The sequence below is a fragment of the Danio aesculapii genome, chromosome 5 (assembly GCF_903798145.1).
Source record: "Danio aesculapii chromosome 5, fDanAes4.1, whole genome shotgun sequence".
Lineage (NCBI taxonomy): Eukaryota > Metazoa > Chordata > Actinopteri > Cypriniformes > Danionidae > Danio > Danio aesculapii.
The window spans coordinates 36,615,029-36,636,633 of record NC_079439.1 but is presented as its reverse complement, the minus strand read 5'-3'; the positions used below and the strand labels follow the sequence as shown (position 1 = coordinate 36,636,633).

General features: G+C 36.4%; 1 protein-coding gene across 1 annotated transcript in view; it reads left to right on the top strand.

Annotated features, from left to right (window-relative positions):
• Window positions 1–3,634: 3,634 nt before the first annotated feature.
• Window positions 3,635–21,605, top strand: part of map1b (microtubule-associated protein 1B) — a 32,687-nt gene continuing 14,716 nt past the window's right edge. The window contains exons 1-2 of the mRNA XM_056458081.1: window positions 3,635–3,895; window positions 7,196–7,297. Of these exons, the coding sequence (XP_056314056.1) occupies window positions 3,709–3,895; window positions 7,196–7,297 (289 nt within the window). The 5' untranslated portion in view covers window positions 3,635–3,708. The remainder of the gene's footprint in view (window positions 3,896–7,195; window positions 7,298–21,605) is intronic.

The following is a 21,605-nucleotide window of genomic DNA, read 5'->3' as shown; positions in this document are numbered from 1 at the left end:
CTACAGTATGTCTACATGCCTAAATGCATTGAGTTGCTGCCATGGCTGATTAGAAATTTGCGTTGACGAGCAGTTTGACAGGTGTTCCTAATAAAGAGGCCGATGAGGGTATGTGTTAATCTTCAGTCACACAATCCTACAGATATCGTATGAATATGCAGATTTGCTGCTCAGATATTATCAATTATAATTAGTGATACATTTTTTTATTTCTTTTATCATTGCTAAAATGATTGATGATCATTGTGTATTTGTTTCATTAAAATTCATTTTATAATTTTGATTTAACTAAATCTAACTCTAACCCTAATCTTCTTCTTTAAAAAACAAATAAAAGTTTTTTAGCACTTCAGAATTCTTTGATTTAAAAAATGACTGTTCTTGATGAATGAAAGAAAATGTACATTCTTTTTGAATTTAATATATCACATTTTACCAATACTTTACAATATAAGCAGTGTACATTTTGTATTTAATTTATATCTATCAGTGCGTAAGAATTGATGCTGTCCTGTTAAAATACTTTAAAATTTATCCATTTTTTTATTTATTAACTTGTAAGCACAACAGTAATGTTCGATTAAAGAAATTGTTCAGACATTCGTCCCACTTATCACTGGTCACTCAATATAAAGACAAGGAGTGCGTCTCCTTGGTAATGATTGTCTAGTCTGGTGTCCCGTGCAGCGAGGGGCTGATTGTGGTCCCAGTGGTGCAGCTACCATAGCAACAAACATCGTTGTCATGACAGACACCACTTCACATAATTTCTGCTCAAATAATAATTTAATTCTCTTCCTTCTCTCTATTCGGCTTTCATTCTCCATTGAAACCCAAACTCCTATTTCTTATTTCAAATGTAAAACTCTCTCATCCAGCCATAAAACACACAATCTTTTTTATTTATTTTACATTTCTTCTCACATGTTCTGTCACAATTTGACAAACACCTCAGACTGGCTCACATGTGAGCTTATTATAAATTTATAACAGTCTTCCTCTTTTCCAGATGTGAAATACTGAATTTTTGATGTACTGAATCATTTCCCCCTTTCAATACAGGCTCATGCTGTGACTGACAAACCAATTCATCTGTCTTAAATATTCAGATACATAAATAACTAAAAGGATTTTATATACAATTTTGTCTTTGTTAATCATCACTATATGAGAGATCAGTACAGTGAATCTGCTGCACAGCTCCAGGTGAAGCCCAATGACACAGATGTATTCCAGCACATCCACCTTTAAAATGGCATTGTAAAATCTGGGCCATGACTCTGCATCATGACATCATTAAGATGGGACAAGGAGGAACACCCTCTTCTCCATCAGTATATGGATATTTTGCATCTTTCTAGATGTGCTGATTTCTCAGAAAAACAAGACAATAAAATGTTGCAAAGAAAGATGGCAAATATAGCCTATTATATTTGTGCATTATTATAAGCATGGATTCTGTTAAACAGCCGTTGAAGTTGAAGGTAAATAAATAAATGCTACAGGTTAATCAAATAATCAGCTAAAACTCTGTCCAAATAGTCATATTTCAACAAAAAAATCAAAAGAAAACAAATACAATAGAATTAAAAACATTATATTTGGCATGTTAAGTAATTACACTATGCTAAAGTGTTATCATTGTGACTATTTACTTGTGACATCATCACAAATTATTTAAACTATACAAATCCAAAATCAGGTGTTCAGGGGTAGCTTAATTAATGTATCGGTGCTCTTTGAGTAAGGGATTCATCAGAGTGAACAGCAAAAGAAAATCCAAATCAAATCAAAAGAAAAATGTGTATTATACATTACTTCATTTATCATAGGGGTGTCACGATGGCGCAGTGGGCAGCACAATCGCCTCACAACAAGAAGTTTGTTGTGTTGAGCCCCAGCTGGGTCAGTTGGCATTTCTGTTTCCTCCTGGTGCTTTGGTTTCCCCCACAGTCTAAAGACATGTGCTATAGGTGAATTGGATAAGCTAAATTGGCCGTAGTGTATGTGTGTGAAAGAGTGTGTATGGTTGTTTCCCAGTGTTGGGTTGCGGCTGGAAGGGCATCTGCAGCGTAAAACATATACTGGATAAGTTGGCAGTTTATTCCACTGTGTCGACCCCAGATTAATAAAGGGATTAAGCCGAAAAGAAAATGGATGAATGAATGATTTCTTCTATACGTTTTATGAGAATTATGGGAATTTTATTTGAGGAAAACAATGAAAAAATAATGATAAAGTAGTTTTGCATTTAGCTTCTGCTTTATTTACATATTTGGCAAATGTTGCAGAACATCTTTATGATGTGTTCTGAGAAATACCAAAAAAAATAAACATTCTGAAGAAAGTCTAAAAGAATGGGACATAAAGGCAAACCGTTATCTATTAAAAACATGAACATTAATGAGGGCAATGCGGTGGCACAGTGGGTAGCGCTCTCGCCTCACAGCAAGGTCGCTGGTTCGAGCCTCGGCTGGGACAATTGACGTTTCTGTGTGGAGTTTGTATGTTCTGCCCGGGTGCTCCGGTTTCCCCCACAAGTCCAAAGACATGTGGTTCAGGTGAATTGGGTAAGCTAAATTGTCTGTGTGTATGTGTATGAATGAGTGTGTGTGGATGTTTCCCAGTGATGGGTTGCAGCTGGAAGGGCATCCGCTGCGTAATACATATGCTGGATAAGTTGGCAGTTCATTCCGCTGTGGTGACCCCGGATTTATAAAGGGACTAAGCCGAAAATGAATGAATGAACATTATTGAACTGTAGCTTATTATTGGGATACCAATTTGTTATCACACATTTTAAATTGTGCTTCAAATAATGCCATTTAAACTGTTCTGAATTCAATATATTGTCAGATTGTGAATAAATAATAATAATAATAATGGCGACACGGTGGCGCAGTGGTTAGCATTGTCACCTCACAGCAAGAAAGTCGCTGGTTCGAGTCCCAGCTGGGTCAGTTGGCATTTCTGTGTGGAGTTTGCATGTTCTCCCAGTGTTCATGTGGGTTTCCTCCGGGTGCTCCGGTTTTCCCCCACAGTCCAAAGACATGTGGTATAGGTGAATTGAATATACTAAAATGTTATGTGTGTGAATGACTGTTTCCCAGTACTGGGTTGCAGCTGGAAGGGCATGCGCTGCATAAAACATATGCTGGATAAGTTGGTGGTTCATTCCACTGTGGTGACCCCTGATGAACCAAGGGACTAAGCCAAAGGAAAATGAATAATAATAAATATAACTTAAATAAAAACTATATTAACATCAGAATCAACAAAAAACATGTTTATACCAACAAAATTTTAAACTTTAAATTTTAAAGTTTAAATAAGGTTTAAACACGCAGGACTAATACAACAAAAATAAAAAATTTAATTCAAGGCTAAACTTTATTAAATATTGACACCCAAACCACATGTCAACAAGTCCAGCGTTGCCGATCACTAATCCTGGACATCCTTATGTAAGGCTTTTCAGGGTCCCAGCCGCTCTCGCGCGGGTTTATGATTTTCTGCATGACATCAGCTGGAGGAGAGGAGAGGAGAGGCAGCGGCGGCGGCTCCTCATCACTGTGACACTCAGTCTGAGGATATAAAAGCCCGCGCCACTCCTTCTCCACAGAGCAGCTCACTTCAGCTCGTCGGACACAGAGTCACAGAGTGTGTGTGAGTGTGTGTGAGACTGAGAGAGAGAGAGCGTGTCTGAGAATGGCGACGCTGGTTGATCCTGCGGAAACTCCAGCGCCCTTCGGCGGAGTCGGCAGCCTCAGGAGCACGGCATCACCCACAGCCTCGACACAGCACTTCGACGAGGGCAAATATTACCTGCTGGTGGTCATTGGGGAGCTGGTCACTGACGAGCATCTCAAGTGTGCCATTGCGGACATTGAGAAAGGTAGCTCCGCTGACACCAATAATTTATTTTTATGCCACCGGGTATTTTAAATTAGATTCGGAGACATGTATCTCCCGCAGTCGCTTTTTTTCAAGTTCAGTCGTGTAACCTTGAATAAAAGGGTCAATTCACTGAGTGATTTCTGCTGACTGCAAGAAACTTTCCGTGCATCATGTTATTGGATTTCTTTGTTGTGTGAATATGTATGGAAAGTGTAGCGCAGCCCCTCCCTGTTAGTTACCGAGTGCACTGCATGTCTTATCAAAGCGATCGCATCGCGCCACCCTGATTCCCAAAGACATCATCATCATTACCATCATCCTCATCACTATCAGCACCACCGCTGTTTTCGCAGGGCGTCTATCGGGCATCCAGATGTGTTGTTTTTGGCCTAACTTCAGTGTTTGACTTGTGTTGTGGGCTAGGATGATTCAGCATGCATATTTATAGCGTGTCGATCAATCGGGCTGGTTTCGCCGAGGTGGAGGGTCGTTATGTGGAGCATCGATCGGCTCTGCAGTCTGGATGTGCAGCATCATTTTACGTCTGCGCGGATTTGACGAGCGTCGGCTCTTTGTTTCCTAAGCTCATGTTTTTTTCTTACTCTATACTTTAGTTTTTGATTTGAGCGATGTGAAAATCGCCATAAATAATCCTAATAGCTAATAGCCTAAATAGTTAAATGGCCGAATTAAATCAATCAGTAAAATATTGATTTAAATTCCTAGCTATATTTAATAGCTAGGAATTGTGTGGCAAAACTATAACTTTTTGTCCACTTCACCAGACATAGAGAGCTTGTTGCTACGCATCCTGATTTATTCCTCTACATTTCTCGTTTCTAGTCTGACACCGGCTTGTAGGCGTGGCGCGTCCGCACTGCAGTTCCTACGGAATGTCAGAAGGGCCCTGCGTACCTGCCAAAAAGGGCGTTTCGGTTAGTTATGGGACAACAGAGTCATTTCACACATCGGCTCGTTTCTATTTGGCTGTTCCTTACGTAAAGAGCCAAGAAGACGTATCGTACGTTGTCACGTGATTCAATGTCTAAATAAACTCAATAAAGCAGCATGTATGCTTTATTATCTAACTTGTTCGTTTACAGTAGCCCATGTGCCTCATGTGAACTTGACAACGCAACCAATGTCACAACTGTCATATAAGTAAGTCACAAGATAAATAAGTCAACTTATTTTCAGCAAGTGTAGGCTATACAGTAAGTGGACACTTATTCTGTGGAATAAAAATGAAAATGTTAATTGTGTTTCTCATAATTGCAAGTTTAGAGACGGGCAAATAAACAATAAAGTAAAACTAAAGTAATATAAACTTGTTTTTCCAACAACAAAATTTAGAATAGTGACTTTATATCTCTTTTTTCTGAATTACAAGAGGATTGAAATGAAATACGCTTGAAAAAAAAAATTTTTTTTTCAATGTAAGCTCTGATAGACTTTGAGTCTTCCACTGTCCTTATCTCCTACTTTAGAGACATTTCAGAGGTCAATGAAAACACACCTATTTTTTAGCTTTTTATCCTGTGTTGTAAATGTAAATGTGTGTATTTGGGCTGTTTGTATGTATGTTGTGTTTTTATGTTTAACACTTTGGGACCCATTTTGGTTGTTTGAAAGTGTGTTAGAACTAAGGTTGAGTAGAGAAGTAAAATCAGTTTTACACTCCAAATTCAGCTGAAAACAGTTGTAGGACAAAAATGATTCTTATATTTTTGATTCTTTGTTTTAAAAACAACCAAAAAAAAAACATCCTTCAAAAATAATAGTTTTGTGTAAAAGAGACCATAAGCAGTTTGTTTAAAAGAAAAATAATGTAGGAAAAATAGATTAATTGGTATTTATTTAAAGAAGTGTTTCAGTTTGTCTACCTTTTTTTTTAACTCAGTGCTTCACAGGCTCACCATCTCAGGTCATCAGGCATAACATATCTGTCTGGTTCAGTCCCCTTCTTGTGCGTTCAATTCACGCTGCACCCAAACAGGATAAATCTGCCTCTTAGGTGCCCTTCAGTCATGTTGACCAGTTGTTCTAAATCAACTTGTTTAAAACTGGCCATTTTAAGGGGCTTTTAGAAATCAAGTGTTTGGAAGTGTATGATTGATAGACACTTTTGGTCCCATGATTCTTTGCTCATGTTTAATTTGGGGTGCAAATAACTGTAATAAATATACACTGTCTGAAAGATTCCCTTTTCATTCCTTTGAATCTGCCACTCAGGAGCGTAAACTTTCCGAAAAAGGTTAGGACATGAGACGAGTCCTTCAGAAATGAAAGCAGCCTCATTCCAATTCACAAATCATTCACACCAATTTATCATCAGTTTCATCTTCTTCATTAAAAAGATCCAAATGAGAAGATTCACTTGTGAACAAATTACATTTTTAGTTACTGCCACTATTTGGGAAGCAAATAGTCTCTGATTAGATCCCTGTGAGCGTGACATTACACAAGGAAAAGATCCTCACTCTTTGATTTGGCTTATCAGGAGGCATTAGCATTGCTTTGAGGTCTCTGCTTCATTCTGAACAGTGCATGATTGTTCAGATTTACTTGCTACTGGATTCACCTTAATGAAAGTGTATCTGCTTTTTTATTTTGGTAAACATTATGATAAACATAATTTATATTGCATAATAACTGGATCAACATGAAAAATTCTTGTCCTGTAATTTTATGTAACTTGTCATTAAAGCAATTGGAAATCTTCTAAATTCTGAACAATAAAACCATAAATTTCCCATAGTAATAACAGTATATTACCATACCTGACTTGAAGGCATTTGTATTATGCATGTTTTTGGTTCGTATTTATTGGTGATCCCATGAGGGTGGGGAGTTAGCCATTATAAAAAATAAAACATGTTTACCATCAACACGATGAACAGCCATCTTAACATTTTACTATACTGAAATATATCTGATATTGAGAAATGTTTAAATTCCCACAGTTCATTTTCTTTTCAAACAGCAAAATCTGGCAAACCATTGATTGTTATGCGAATTGGCAATGACGTCCATTCTCAGACATTTCATAGATATTTCCAAACATTGATTGACTTTAGAGCCCAGTGTTTAGTTACGTGAGTTTAAGTGATATTGGGCTTCAGTTCAATATATGCAGGAAAGATCTGAAACCCAATCTGATTATTTGAATAGGCTACTTCCCTTTTAGATGGACCCATTGCTAAATATGCTAACATTTCATAAATATTCTTTACTCTCTCTTTTGCATAAAATGAATATTCTTTTCATGATCAATATATATCTTCACTTTGACTTTCAGGAATCCGTTCATGGGACACGAATCTCATCGATTGTAACTTGGACCAGGAGCTGAAGCTTTTTGTTTCTCGACACTCTGCCAGGTTTTCAGCCGATGTGAGAGGTAGGCTGAACATGATCTGCTCACTTCTTATTACGCAGCTTGAAACCCTTATGTAGCAATTGATCATAACCTAATATTAAAAAATAAAAGCACCAGTGACCGCAAAAGTTAAAGTGGTGACATGTTAATTGCAGAGTACGATGTGGAGGTTATCTTTAAAAACGTTACAGTAAAGAGTAATAGAAGAATTAGCAGTACCATGACTCAGCAAAACCTCTCTTGCCACAAGGTCATTAAAGCAGCTTCATACTGAGCTGTCATAGAAAATATGCCTCAAAAACCTGCTCGCTATAAATATAGTCAGGAAGCACTGACATAATTTCAGAGTGAACTAAGTCAGCTTGTGGGGGATGACAAGAAAGAAACAGTTCCTGGATCTATCGGCACCGCACAGCTTTATGTTTAATCCATTATATTTTCTGTTATCTGTATGACAACAGCAGTGCATTGTGCTACATAATGTCATGTTTAAGACATTGATTAAAAGCGTATAAGTGACTCTATCAGGTTATCTTTATATTAGCACTTATCATGAAAGCATTGCAGAGCTGATCACAATATTAGGACTCAGCTTCCATTTTTCTTTCTTGTATATCTGTAACACCCTTTTATTTTTAGTTTTGGTGTAACTCATAACTCGTAGGGATTTTGTTGATGAATTCTTTTGATGGAGATAAAAGAGGTGGGTTTAGACGCTCTGCCTGAAGCTCTGTCTGGATCAAACCGTGTCCCCGGCGTCCCTCCTCTGTCCTCTCTCACCCTGTCTGCCTTTCTGTCTCTGTATCTTTCCATTTCTCCGCTTTCTCTTTATTCCCTTTTCATGCCGGAATGCTGCAAGCGATGAAAAGCTAAATGTGAGATAATTAGCTGAAAAATTAATGACAATAGTTTTTGTCTGCTTTTGAACTAAAGGCTCCACACAGTCACAAACATTGGGTTCAATGCAGCCAGGCCTGAACAATAATATAGAATATATTTTTGCCAAGCTGCAGGAAATAGTGGGAGTTTAACCATAATGGAAATATCTCTACCAGAGAGACAGCGAGTCTGCTAATGTAAGCAAATGATGAGCCAACACTGACCTTCAGTGATTGAAATGTAATCTGCCTTAGCTTGAACACGCACACACACACACACACACACACACACACACACACACACACACACACACACACACACACAGGCCCTTATAGCTTAATATCACAATAACTTATAGTTAGGCCCAAACAGAATCTACGCACACAGAAATCCGCAGATTTCTGCCGATTTTTAGACCATTATTGATTCTATATACTTACTTGTATAAATGTTTGTATTAAAATTGTTTTTAAATGAATTTTACTAATATTATTGTGATATAATAATAATAGAAATATTAAAATGTTCATATGTTTTATTTACAGTACAGTTTGTAAAGTAATATTTTCAGTCTTTAGTAGATATATTATATGAGAGACTTGCTTTGTTTACCAAATAAGTGGATCTAATTGGATTTGCATTGTAAACATTAAGTAAAAGTTAAAAATGTATTATTTTTTATTTCGTATATTAAGTTTTTAGTTATGATACTCCTAAAATCATTCCGCATTAATTCCCTGCTGAAATATCAAAAAATGTCTGCAGATTCTCATCATCCTTGAATATATATGTTGCTACAGGAAGCACTTGAGACTGTTCTGGCTTAGCCTTTAGGCAGAAGAGCTCATTACTTTGTAGAGGTTCAATCTAGTATTCTTATTTACTCATCTGAATGCCTGTTGGAGGAGCACGAAGCATGGATATATCACTGGCTACTAATCCCCCCTTTAGGATAAACATGACAAATGTAGGTGTTGGTTCATCTCCATAATCAGATTTATTGCTCAATGGGTGGCTTCACATGAAGCTTTTTAGGAAATTAACAGAGGAATTTGCATGATGTTGCTTTTGGCCATTAAGCCTTTTAAATGCAAAGCCATTAGCTGTCCACCACAGACAGGCTGGTGGGTAATTGCTTTACTCCACGCAGTCTCCCCTTCGTTTTTTTTACAGCAGCTTCAATTTTATAACACTTCTTGTTACCTTCAAAGCATCATAAATTAATTTAGTCCTTAATAGTTTTCCTCACAGAGTATAAGAGTATTGTAGGCTAATTATCTGTCAAATTCTACTGGGGATTTGTTGGAGGGTTAGACAAATGAATGGGGGCAGGAGAGAAAGTGGGTTATTGGTAGTCAGCAAGCATGGTGGAGGGTGAAATATAAATCATTAAATGTCTGAGGTCTGTGGAGAGTACAGCGAGACTCAAGTAGGCCTACATACTCATTCATAGATGTTTTAATATTAAGCAATGCGCAAATTAAGAACACGTTGCTATAAGAATTAACAATACCTGGGGTATGCAAATGTTCTTTTTTTGTTTTAAAATAATACTTTACACTTCAGTTTGTTTTTATATCAAACTTTATTGTATATTCATGGAACACCTGATGGTACATGATACAATAGACCAGTGTTTCCCAACCCTGTTCCTGAAGGCACACCAACGGTCCAGATTTTCAACCTCTCCCTAATCAAACACACCTGAATCATATTATCATAACATCAGAAGAGACTCCAAAACCTGAAGTTAATGAGTCAGATAATGGAGACATCCAAAATATGTACTGTTGGTGTGCCTCCAGGAACAGGGTTGGGAAACACAGCAATAGACCATTCTTTAAAACGTTTATGTCTTTAAAAAACTTAAAGGTTGATAAGTCACTACCATTACACGGATGACTGTGAGCAGCATGTTTTTTTAAATTAACATTTAAATACAGCCATACAGCATTAAAACTACACCAGAGAGAAATAAAGTGGTATATAATGACTGAATATTAATTTTTGGGTGAATGATCTCTTTATTTTATAATATAGCACACAAGAGTAGCAGATATGAATGCAAATAAGAGAAAACATTATTGACATAATGATTTAATTATTTATTTAAAAATAACAATAACCAAAACATGGCCATTCAACTTTTCTCTATATTGAATAAAGAAATAAAAAAAAAATCAAATGAACTCCTTTGTACAAAATTCCTTTGAAATGAAACCCAAGTCAGAACCATTTAATAATCTTCAAAATAAGAAAAAAAGAGAAGGAACAGACAGGGATTACCTTATATTAATTCCTTTGTACAAAATACCACCTAAACACCTTTAGACAGATGAAATCCCCGTCAGAATCACCAACAGAAGATGAATCGCAGTGTGAAACTCGGAAAAGAGATTATAGTAAAAAAAGATGAAGGAGCACTCAAAAGAATGCTTGAAAAGAGGCAATATTGTGTCTGCGAGGCACAGGAGATGAAAGAAACGTGGAGGATTCCCTTTGCTTCTGAACTTCAGGACCTTCAGTGGAGGATGGGTATTAGGAACTTTGAATTTTTCATAGCTTTGAGTCAAGACTGAGGCTTAAAAATGTGCCTGGAGGTTTACAATGAGATCAGCTATCATGGCCCAACACATTTGCACAACATCAGTCATGCGGTGCCATATGTAATCAATAGTAATGAATCAGCTTCCGTAATGTAGTCAATAAGCACTTTGCAAATTATTGTCATGTCCGTTTTGTTGCATGATGATGCGTGATCATTATGAATTATGTGATATTGTTAATATTAGCAGTATATGATATGAGAGATATGGTATAAAGAGTTCAAATGAAAAACTCTCCGAAATTTTGTTTTAGAAATGGGGATTTTTCCTATGTTAAATGTTTCCCCGGGGCAACGCAGTGGTGCAGTGGGTAGTGCTGTTGCCTCACAGCAAGAAGGTCGCTGGTTTGAGCCTCGGCTGGGTCAATTGACATTTCTGTGTGGAGTTTGCATGCTCTCCCTGCGTTCGCATGGGTTTCCTCCGGGTGCTCCGGTTTCCCCCACAGTCCAAAGACATGTGGTACAGGTGAATTGGGTAGGCTAAATTCTCCGCAGTGTATGAGTGTAAGTGTGTACGGATGTAAGTGTGTACGGAAGTTGGCGGTTCATTCCGCTGTGGCACCCCAGATTAATAAAGGGACTAAGCTGAAAAGAAAATGAATGAATGAATGAATAAATGTTTCCTTTTATTCATATTTAGCTATTTAACTTTAAAGGCAAGGAAAATAACCCATTCATTACCATAAAAGTGAAATGGCTGAAATAATTTACATAGACAGAAGCCTGAGAAAAAATTATAAGACAATTTTTGATGGTACTTTGAGGCTTTCACATCTGAACTCTTCATATATGAACTAAAATTGTTTTACTAATGGCCAAGTTATAAAGTAACATGGTATTACTTGGTTAAAACAGATTTCCTTGAACAGCCTCACAGTTCACCCTAAAACCCTGTAATTAAGTTGTTAATTCCAATTATTTCAATAGAGTAAACTAGTCATAGCATCTGAGGTTGCTGTTCTGGGTGTGTGTGTGTGTGTGTGTGTGTGTGTGTGTGTGTGTGTGTGTGTGTGTGTGTTTGTGTGTGTGTGTGCGTGTGTGTGCGTGTGTGCGTGTGTGCGTGTGTGCGTGTGTGTGTGTGTGTGTGTGTGTGTGTGTTACCTTTATATTACATTATTACACTCGAGACCATTGGTAGTTGTTCTTATTCAGATGAATTTGCATGCAAACCTGCCATTCTTAACATCTGCAAATAATAATAGTTCTTTGAGTAAAACCACGCTATCTAAAATTAAGACAACTACAATAAAAAGGGGGGAAACGATTGTTTTATATATAAACAATATCCTGTCGCCACTGACTTGCATAGTTCGGGACTTGTAGAGCTGCGCATCAATGGATTACTCTTCAGTGTTTAGACTCTCAGAAGTGAATATTAAACCACACTGAACTAAACTGAACTGAACTTAAACTCTGAAACCTGAACTGACACTGTTTCAATTTACTAGAATCTTCTATGTGAAGCTGCTTTGACAATCCACATTGTAAAAACGCTATAGAAATAAAGATGAATTGAATTGAATATAGAATATATTATAGTATATTATTAGAGTATTAATAATCAGAATATTATTCTTGTAAGATCTTAAACTTGAACTCTTATATTCTTTGCTTTGACCTCAAGCGAGAATGTGATAAATATGCTCTAAATTTTTGTCATTTTTGTGTTAGTGTCCTGCTTTTGCTGTTGAAATTATGATAATAAATGTTTTTTAAGAGGAACTGTGATGTTGATATTTCTAACTATTTGAATGCGTTCGAAAGAGGTCTGCTCTGCCCTTTTCACAATCCTGTTTTGGAACTGAAAAGGACAGGACCGTGTTGCAGAGCGACAAAGCATGAGAAAGTCAAGTTCACGTTCATGTCATTGTGTTCGTGAGGAAGTTGGCTTTGTTTGTGTGCTGTGCTGAGTGTCATTAGTTGAAGTTGCCTGCCCAAAGGGTGTTCAGTCTGTATTAATATCACAGAGAGTGTGAGTTTAGATCGGGACAGGAGGGGTGAGGATGGGGTTGGGTGAGTGTGGCATCACTGAGCTGTGTAAGTTCAACAATACTGCAGCTGACATCTGAAGCCACATCCAAACTAAAACAGATGTAGCCCAGCTTTTAGGTGAACATCCAATTTTATGGGGATTTTATTGTTTATATTTCCAGATAAGCCACAAGTAGATCTCTGTGACATATTTGTAAAGCACTGTTAAAGAAAATACTGATGTTAAAAACTAAAAACTACTTTACTTTAGACATTCAGTCTCCTTTTATACAGTCTTGTTTTGCCTTATTCAGGACAAAGTAAAGTTGTCTGTTCAACTTCCTGGTCGCAGTTATGTTATACAGTATGTCAAATAAGGGTGCACTCAGGGGCGAAATTAACCAATAAGCAAAGTAAGCAGCCGCTTAGGGCCCCAGGAAATTTGGGGACCCCCAATAAATACCTAGAAGTATAAATTATACACATAACATAATTTTCTATAATATTTTGTATGGTGAGGGTCTAACAAATTAAACTTTAATGTAATTATAGCATCTACACAAATTTGTCTTACAGCCCCAATCATGGAGCAGACCTGCTGTCGTCAGGTAAAGATTCAGTTTTAAAAACAATTTATTATTTTCGATTTATTCATTCTTTTTGATTGTGAATTCATTTTGTTTAAAATGTAGAGATTTAAAATGTAGAGATTTCATGAAGATAAAACATGTAAAACGAGATTCAGTGATGTATATAAAAAAAAAACAGCAAAATAAATAAACTTTAAAAATTATAAAACTAAAAATGGTTTCATTTTAAGACTGTTGAGACCCATAGCTGGAACTGCTTAGGACCCCCAAACCACTAAATCCGCCCCTGGGTGCACTCACAGTATGCTATCCGAACCATGCCCAGGCACATTTACCGGTTTGTTTGACAAGTGTGAGTGCTCTGAATCAGGCCCATGCACGGTTCAATTGGCTGGCCCTGACCCAGTGGGAAGAGGTGTGCCAAAGCGTGGTTCGTGAGCGTCAAGTTGTGGATCTGTTCATCAAAATATTTTACTGTGTGTCACTGCATCCCAAACGACTAAAACAATATAACTAAAGCAACCTGATAAACCTCCTGTGAAAGCCTAATGTGACTATTTTCAATTTCATAAGCTTCGTTTTACAGCATTGATTGATAGACTTAAGCATTCATTTAGTTGTTCAAGCGTAAAAAGAGACGAAAGACCGTTTAAACACAGACACCATCATTAGCAGCAGGCTAGCACAGACATTCCATTGAAAATACTGGGGTAAAAGTAATTTTCATTTTTTAAAGACGTGGTGCGGAAAAATATAATTTAATGCAGTGCTTCTTGTTTGATGTGATACCTACTTTATATCACATCTAAGCCTTTATATCACATCTAAACCATCTTTTAAAGAAATCAGATCTTAAATGCAGCGATTTTGTATAGGAAAAATAGAATCCTGAGAGACACACTAAAGACTGCACACATGAACTCTCTATACTATGTTTAATTCTATTAGAGCATAAGAAACAACCTTTTAAGACTGGTCAGATTCGTATATTATTGTATATTATTCATTCATTCACTTTCCTTCGACTTAGTCCCTTTACCAACAGTGGAATGAACTGCCAACTTATCCAGCATATGTTTTACCCAGCAGATGCCTTTCCAGCTGCAACCCAATACTGAGAAACATCCATTCACACATACACTACGTCCAATTTAATTTATTCAATTCACCTATAGTGCATGTCTTTGGACTGTGGGGGAAACCCACGCAAACATGGGGAGAACATGCAAACACAGAAACGCCAACTGACCCAGCTGGGGCCTGAACTAGCAACCTTCTTGCTGTCAAGCAACAGTGCTAACCACTGTGCCACCATGTCGTCCTATTATTGTATCTTAATTAACTTCATAAAAATGACTCAATGAACTATGGCTATACTGAAAAATCTATTGTCTACATATTAAACATTACAATAAAGTGAGTAAATGGGGCCTAATTCTGACTGTTATTAGACAGTTTATCAATTAATTTATAGATTTATAGTTACTCAATAAACATCAAAAAATTCAAAGAAAACATTTCAGTGCAAAGGCAAGGTAAGAGATTCACCATAAAAGCTCCATTTTACTCAACCATGAGGATAATAGTGGATGGCAGCAGTTATATTTTCCAAGGGCAGAGGAACACTGCTATTGACCGTGGCGTAATTTATCTGAACTTTAGTTCGCATCACTGATTCTCGTCACATTTTTCTCTCTTCATCTCTTTGGAGTTCCTGACAGCAGCTGTTTTTCCCCCGCACAAATGGGCTTCCCCCCGGTGAGAGGCCAGCCCTCTTAATGATGCTTGTTTGAGTCTGGGTGTGTGCTGGAATAGCATTTACGACAGTTTTCTGCTAGCTCAGCCATTTTAATTGACCTGCCCAGATTTAGAGAAACGATGAGGGAAGAAATCAGCTTAGAAGAGATTCATTCATTGTGAATCCAGAGATGACTATGCTGTGAAGAATATCTGCAGCTAAACAAGAGCAGAAAGCACCACAGTGAGTGGACTGTAGAAATTAAACGAAGTCACGATGTGTTTAACGGTGTATGCTGATGTCAATTTAAACTAGATGAGATGCATTAAATTCAAGGCTCTATCATTCACATTAAAATATTATTTCTCTTTTTTGTATTGATTTTTCACACATTGGAAATCACAAAAGAACATCCATTAATAAGTAGCTTAAAAATGCAGCTCAGAAGTCAAATAGAATATAATTTTTGATAAACTTGCAGAAGAACAGAGGTTTTCATTCAAGTAATTCAGTCAGAACAATATATCCTAGGGTACAAATAATTTACAAATGATTCCCATAATTTGTATAGTTCTATAGATCTGTTTGACAATAAACTACACAAGTAAATGCAGAAAAATCATGACATTAAAGAGCCTTCTGTTCACAGCAGAACATATCTTGCTTTCAGGTTATCCTAGTAACAGTGACAAAGTATTACAATCTAGATCAGGGGTGCCCAAACCTTTTCTTATTAAGGGCTAAAAACTGAACATGATTGAAGGTGGTGGGCTGGACGTAAATATACAAAACTGTAAAGTTGTCAATGTAATTTCTTAATTTACTATCATAATTCTTTATATAATTCATATGATTTAATTAATACTATAATTTATGACATTTAAAATATTTTAATTGTATTATTATTATACATTTTTGTACATTTTATAATGAATGAATGTCTTACAATAAAAACATGAACAATCCCATTTATAACACTAAAAAATACACTTTGCCTTGATTGGCTTGCTGATGTCTTGTGCAATGTCCGCTATCCATGAAGTGACTGTACTTTTTCTTATTCATTTACAACATTTAATTGAAACATTTAATTTCAGTTTGCTTTTTTTGTAGCTCAACAGTTAAACAAACAAAAGTTATGTTAAATTAGAAATGACAATCTCTGTTAAAGGCATTCCCCCCCAAATTCCCCATCATTCTCCTTCTCTTCTCAAATGAGATGGAGGGCCAACTCAAAGGCAACTTTGGCTAGGGGCTCCTAGTTTGGGTATCTCTTATCTAGATCCACAGTGAACATCTCTTTGTATTTCACAAAGTTAATTAGACCAATAAGGCTTTACTATGCAGCATGGCTATAAACAGTGCATTGGTCAGAGTGCCAATTTCACTTTTACATTTAAGACGAAGTGGAGAAAGGAAGCTATTATATATGCAGTCTGTGCAATAGATTTTATTTTCTGTATGATGTCAATGTATTTTTCGATGAGTCTGCTAAATGTTAGCAATAATAATGTTACCTGATTTATGGATAGTAATGTCTAAAATGGACACAAGCTTTGTCCTGGCGCACACATAACAGCTTGTAAAAGTTGCCTAATATGTCATAAAAGTAATGTATTAAAAAGTATTGTCATAAAAGTTGCCTAGTATGGATTTTCTCTGTGTGTAGATTAGGGCTGTGCAACACTGGGGAAAATGCAATATGCAATGCCATGCTAAATGATGCCATGCAATATTTTACAAATATTAGAAGCAGTATATGTTTCATATTTCAGGAGGAAATAAACATCACTACAACATATGAAAGTGAACAGCCATGTTTAACATAAAACAGATCAGACGTTTTAACTATGAATGACAAAACAAAACAAAATATATATATATATATATCACCACCACTTTTACCAATGGTACAGTTATATCAGTCTGAAAACATCAAGAACAATCGGGAAAACAAAACAAAAAACACTAGAAACAGATTAGAGTTACTTCTGCCTTATTGCTTTCTTAAGATGGCCTGATTGCTTAGTCATATTTCAGCATCCATACTAAAATCAATACAGACTTTTCCACCCAAAAAAAACAAAACACTCAGCATCTGACTACCTGATGTGCTGAAAAGTCTTTCAGATGGTGTGCTAGTGGCAGGCACACAAACGCACTTTTATATCACTCACGTATTCCAAACCATTGCAATATGTATAGTATATATGGCAATATGTACATTTAAGATACTTTGATCGTTTGGATATATTGCGCAGCCCCAGTTTACATATAGTGCTGGAGCTAGTAAGTAGTGTGTGGGTAAGCATCAATCCCCTGATCTGACAACAGATAATAGAGGCTGCAGTCTTTAGTGTCCTGGTTAGAGCATTTGCCTCCTGTTTGAGCCTCAATTACCATTTAAACTGTATTATTGGTGCCTCCTTTAAAAATTGCTTAGAAATTGTTTGTCGTCCCCCTCCCCAACTGTTAGACAAAATGCGTGCCCCTGGCTTTTCCCAAAGGAACTCCAGCTCTCTTTGCTAATGATCAAAGAGCGAGTGGCCCATGGGATCTAGAGTCTCAAGACATGCTGTATACATACATATAAATGATGTTTTCCAGAGGCCAGATGCACTAAAAAGGTTCTATTATGCTCTTCACACTTTCAGCTTCAGTTAATGCTTAAAGTTGAATCAAATATACAAAATTACAAAGCACAAAATTCCCTGGAAGAGAGCTCACTCAAAACACCTCAAAAGCCTCTATTGCACATGAACAATATCCAGAATTTCAATATTTTTCAATATAAACACGACAGTTTTTCTCCTAGGGGCGACACGGTTTTCCCCACAGTCGAAAGACATGTGATATAGGTGAATCAAATAAACTGAATTGGCTGTAGTGTATGAGTGTTTATGGATGTTTCCCAGTACTAGGTTGCAGCTGGAAGGGCATCCGCTGTCTAAAACATATGCTGGATAAGTTGGCGGTTCATTTTGCTGTGGTGACCCCTGATGAATAAAGGGACTAAGCCAAAGGAAAATGAATGAATGAGTTTTTCCTAATCATTTGCATTAATACTTTGTAAAGATTGTGTTAACTTCTGTGTTGTTGTGTGCATCGAAATAACCATTGTGTGCATTAGAAGTGTTTCACTTTGTGGGGTTTTTGGAGCTGAATCTTCCCAAATGTATTCTTGGGATACTTAAAGGTGCAGTATAGGACTCTAAAATATAATTGTGTAAACTGGCAGTGGGCGGGTGGCACAGAACAAAACAAAGACAGATATTCTTACATTGAATGCACATTTTCAAAGGAAAAGATCTGATTTTAGCATGTTTTGTTTAGTATCTTGAATTAGCATGTTTCTTAAATATCTACAAACATATGGTATTTTTATGCTTTAGAAGAGTCCAAAATATGTACGAGCACCTTTAAAAGTTAAATTACATCTTATAAAACAGGTATAAAATCTCCCCTTTACAGTAAATCTAGTTAGAAACACTAATCAGTGGCTCATACATGTACATTGAGTGCCACTGTCGTTGTCCATTTCCAAAGTGCTGAGATATGAGCTTAGTCATATCCTGAATATTTAACCCAATAATCATCTCATCTGGATTAGCAGATTGAGGTACTGACAAAATGACTGAAAAAACCCTTAAGGCTAAAGAACAAAAGGTTGTCTGCAAGTCTCTGGCATCTTTTGTAAGTTTATCCATATTTCCCTATTTGTCTTCCAACCATATTTGATAATTATTTCATTCATTTCATTTAGATGTGTATTTCTCTATTTGCTGGTTTGTTTTCCACCCATTTTAATTATTTCATTTATAATTAATTTAAAATAAGTAATAAAATGTACAATTGAGGACAATCAAAATCTTTCAGGCCCGTAGCCACTGACAAATTCTAGAATTTGGCCTCTATATGAACTCATTTGTCCCATTTTTGACAGTTTGCTATCATAAATTTTCAAAATAACTGATAGAAAAAGGCTTTAGGACAAATGAAATTTTTAATTATTCAGATTTACAAATTCTGATTCAGGAAATGAGCTGGCCAGTTTGTTATTTACCTACAGGCTACAGTTTTAATATGTTTTTAGTTGGTATTTAATAGGTTTTAACATATTCTTAATTGTTTTTGTTAATGATGTATGATGATAAATTTGTATTTAAAAAAAGTATTCAAAATGTTTAATTTAAAAGTCTAATCTCATAACATTATTTATAAAACTGGAATATATTACAGTTTAAATGCACATTTATAAATAAATAAACAAATAAACACTAAATAAACACTTTGTGGTAAATCAGAATGGTAAGCACTTTGACAAAATTGTAGGAAATCACCATCTGACAAGCTAATGCAGCAAATATTAATGCTTAAAATGTCAATAAAATGCAGTATTTGAACCTCATCATTAAATAAAAATTTGGGAGAATAACTGCAAAAAGATTCACTTTTTGAGAAAAAAGAACCACCCCTTTCAATAGGCTGGCTACGGGACTGTCTTTAATTATAATCACATTTACACTTGAATAAAATTATAGTTGTAATCTGATGATTGTCCTGCAGGTGACCTCATAATTTTGACTTCTTATGATGCGTGCTTCTAATTAAACTAATTTCTCCAGAGCACTCATAGATTTACAATGATTTTCAGGTGCTACTTAGCTATGATGCTTTTCTAAAACAGATCATAATATTATTACCAATCGCACAATAGGCTTTAGATGCTTTTGGGAAACACAGCCCTGATTGTTCTACAAATTTGTCTAAATTGCCACCATCACCAACTTATTTGTTCCCAAATTAACGAGGTGCAGCATAGAAAAGAAAACCTGGGGAAATAACAGAAGTAAGCTCAAACATGGTACACAGAGAATATGGTGAAATAAAGGGATGGAAGTGAATAGATTCAGAGCGGTGATGATGACTCAGCAGGTGGGAAACACACTGTAATTACCAACACTGCATGAGAGAGACACCTCGAAATATGCACACGCTTGCACAAACACACTTCTTCCTCTGGAGAACAGACCCACACAATCCACAAATACATCAAATTAGCTAACAGTACTATATATATTTATAGGCATATCATGAGGCTTACATTGGGATGCATTCACTACAATGTGCATGTAGATTTTCCGACACAGCAAAGCATCTCATGCAAAGTTTCCAGATGCACATACCACATACTTTTCTTGTCAATGCCAGTGAGGATGGATTATTCTAAACAGCAAGAGCATGTTTCTGCTGTTAGTAATTACCATAATACAGAGCCAAAACCAGCACTGTGATTTTGGTGTGGTTTGAGGTTTGTTTTTAAGGTTTTATGCACAAATATGTGACCATGCACTTTTAGTGATTCTGCTAAATATCTGGAGAATCAAAGCATATAATTTAACCAGATCATAGTATGGAGGACATACAGCTACAGCTTTTATACTTTTGTCTGTGGTGTGACAGTCTGTGCACAGCTAAATTCAAATGGAAAATATTATGTGCGCCATCTTGTGTTTTAGATGAAAGCCTTGAAATTTGAAATTTATTTTTCAAGCAATTTGCAGCACTTGTCACTAAACCTTTACAAACAACCCCAGTGGGGGGATTATGAGACTATGAACAATTACTGCTTGAGTGATGATGCTGATGTTACAGAAGGGGCTGCAGTAATAGCAAACGCTCTAGTACTGACAGTGACGGAGCTGACTGTTTCCTGCTATTTTACAACCTCTCCGCTTTTGGACAGCTTGATGAATTTATAATAGGATTGATTTACCCAGACAGAGATTTTTTTTTGCTTGAGTTTATCATGAGCCATATGGATGTTATATGAAAAATGAGATATTGAAGAATCAGATGCATATTATAGTGTCAGTACAGTCCCATTGGCTGTTTCTCAATCCGAGAACACTGAGAATGGACTTGCGTTCTTGTGGAGGGTTTTGCCAAGTTACTGTACCTCGGAAGAACGAACTCGGGAGACTGCGAGAACAGAGAACGTGTCCTGTGAGAAATGAGATGCTGTATTCTTTCTGATGGTCACATGACCTTCATGCGTTTTTAATGGAAAATGATTTTAACATTACAGCATTCATACCACAATTTATTGTTTTTCCCCTTTTCACGATATATGCTATGCATAAAAACCTTACAAATATATGTTGCACAATAAAAATAGAACAGATTTTAAAACAAATTTCAGCAAATAAACACCCTTAAAGTGTTTATACCTTTATAAAGAGTTTCATGGTAATGTTTACTTTCACCTTCTCATTTAGGGAAACTCCTGAGATAAATTAGTTTCATCTCCGAACTTTAATAATAAATCTATATAAAATGCTGCGCTTCCCACCTCCTTTATTCGGCCGCAATGACTTCTGGGACTTCTTGAGTGAGATATGCGCTCAAGTCTGCATCGTTGCGTCCTCGATATAAAGAACACATCCGGGAACTTTCACACGTCCTCCGTTCTTGCGGTCTTGAGTTTTGGAACTGAACTTTGCAGTTGATGATAAAGTTACATGAGAACACGAGGATGCAAGATTG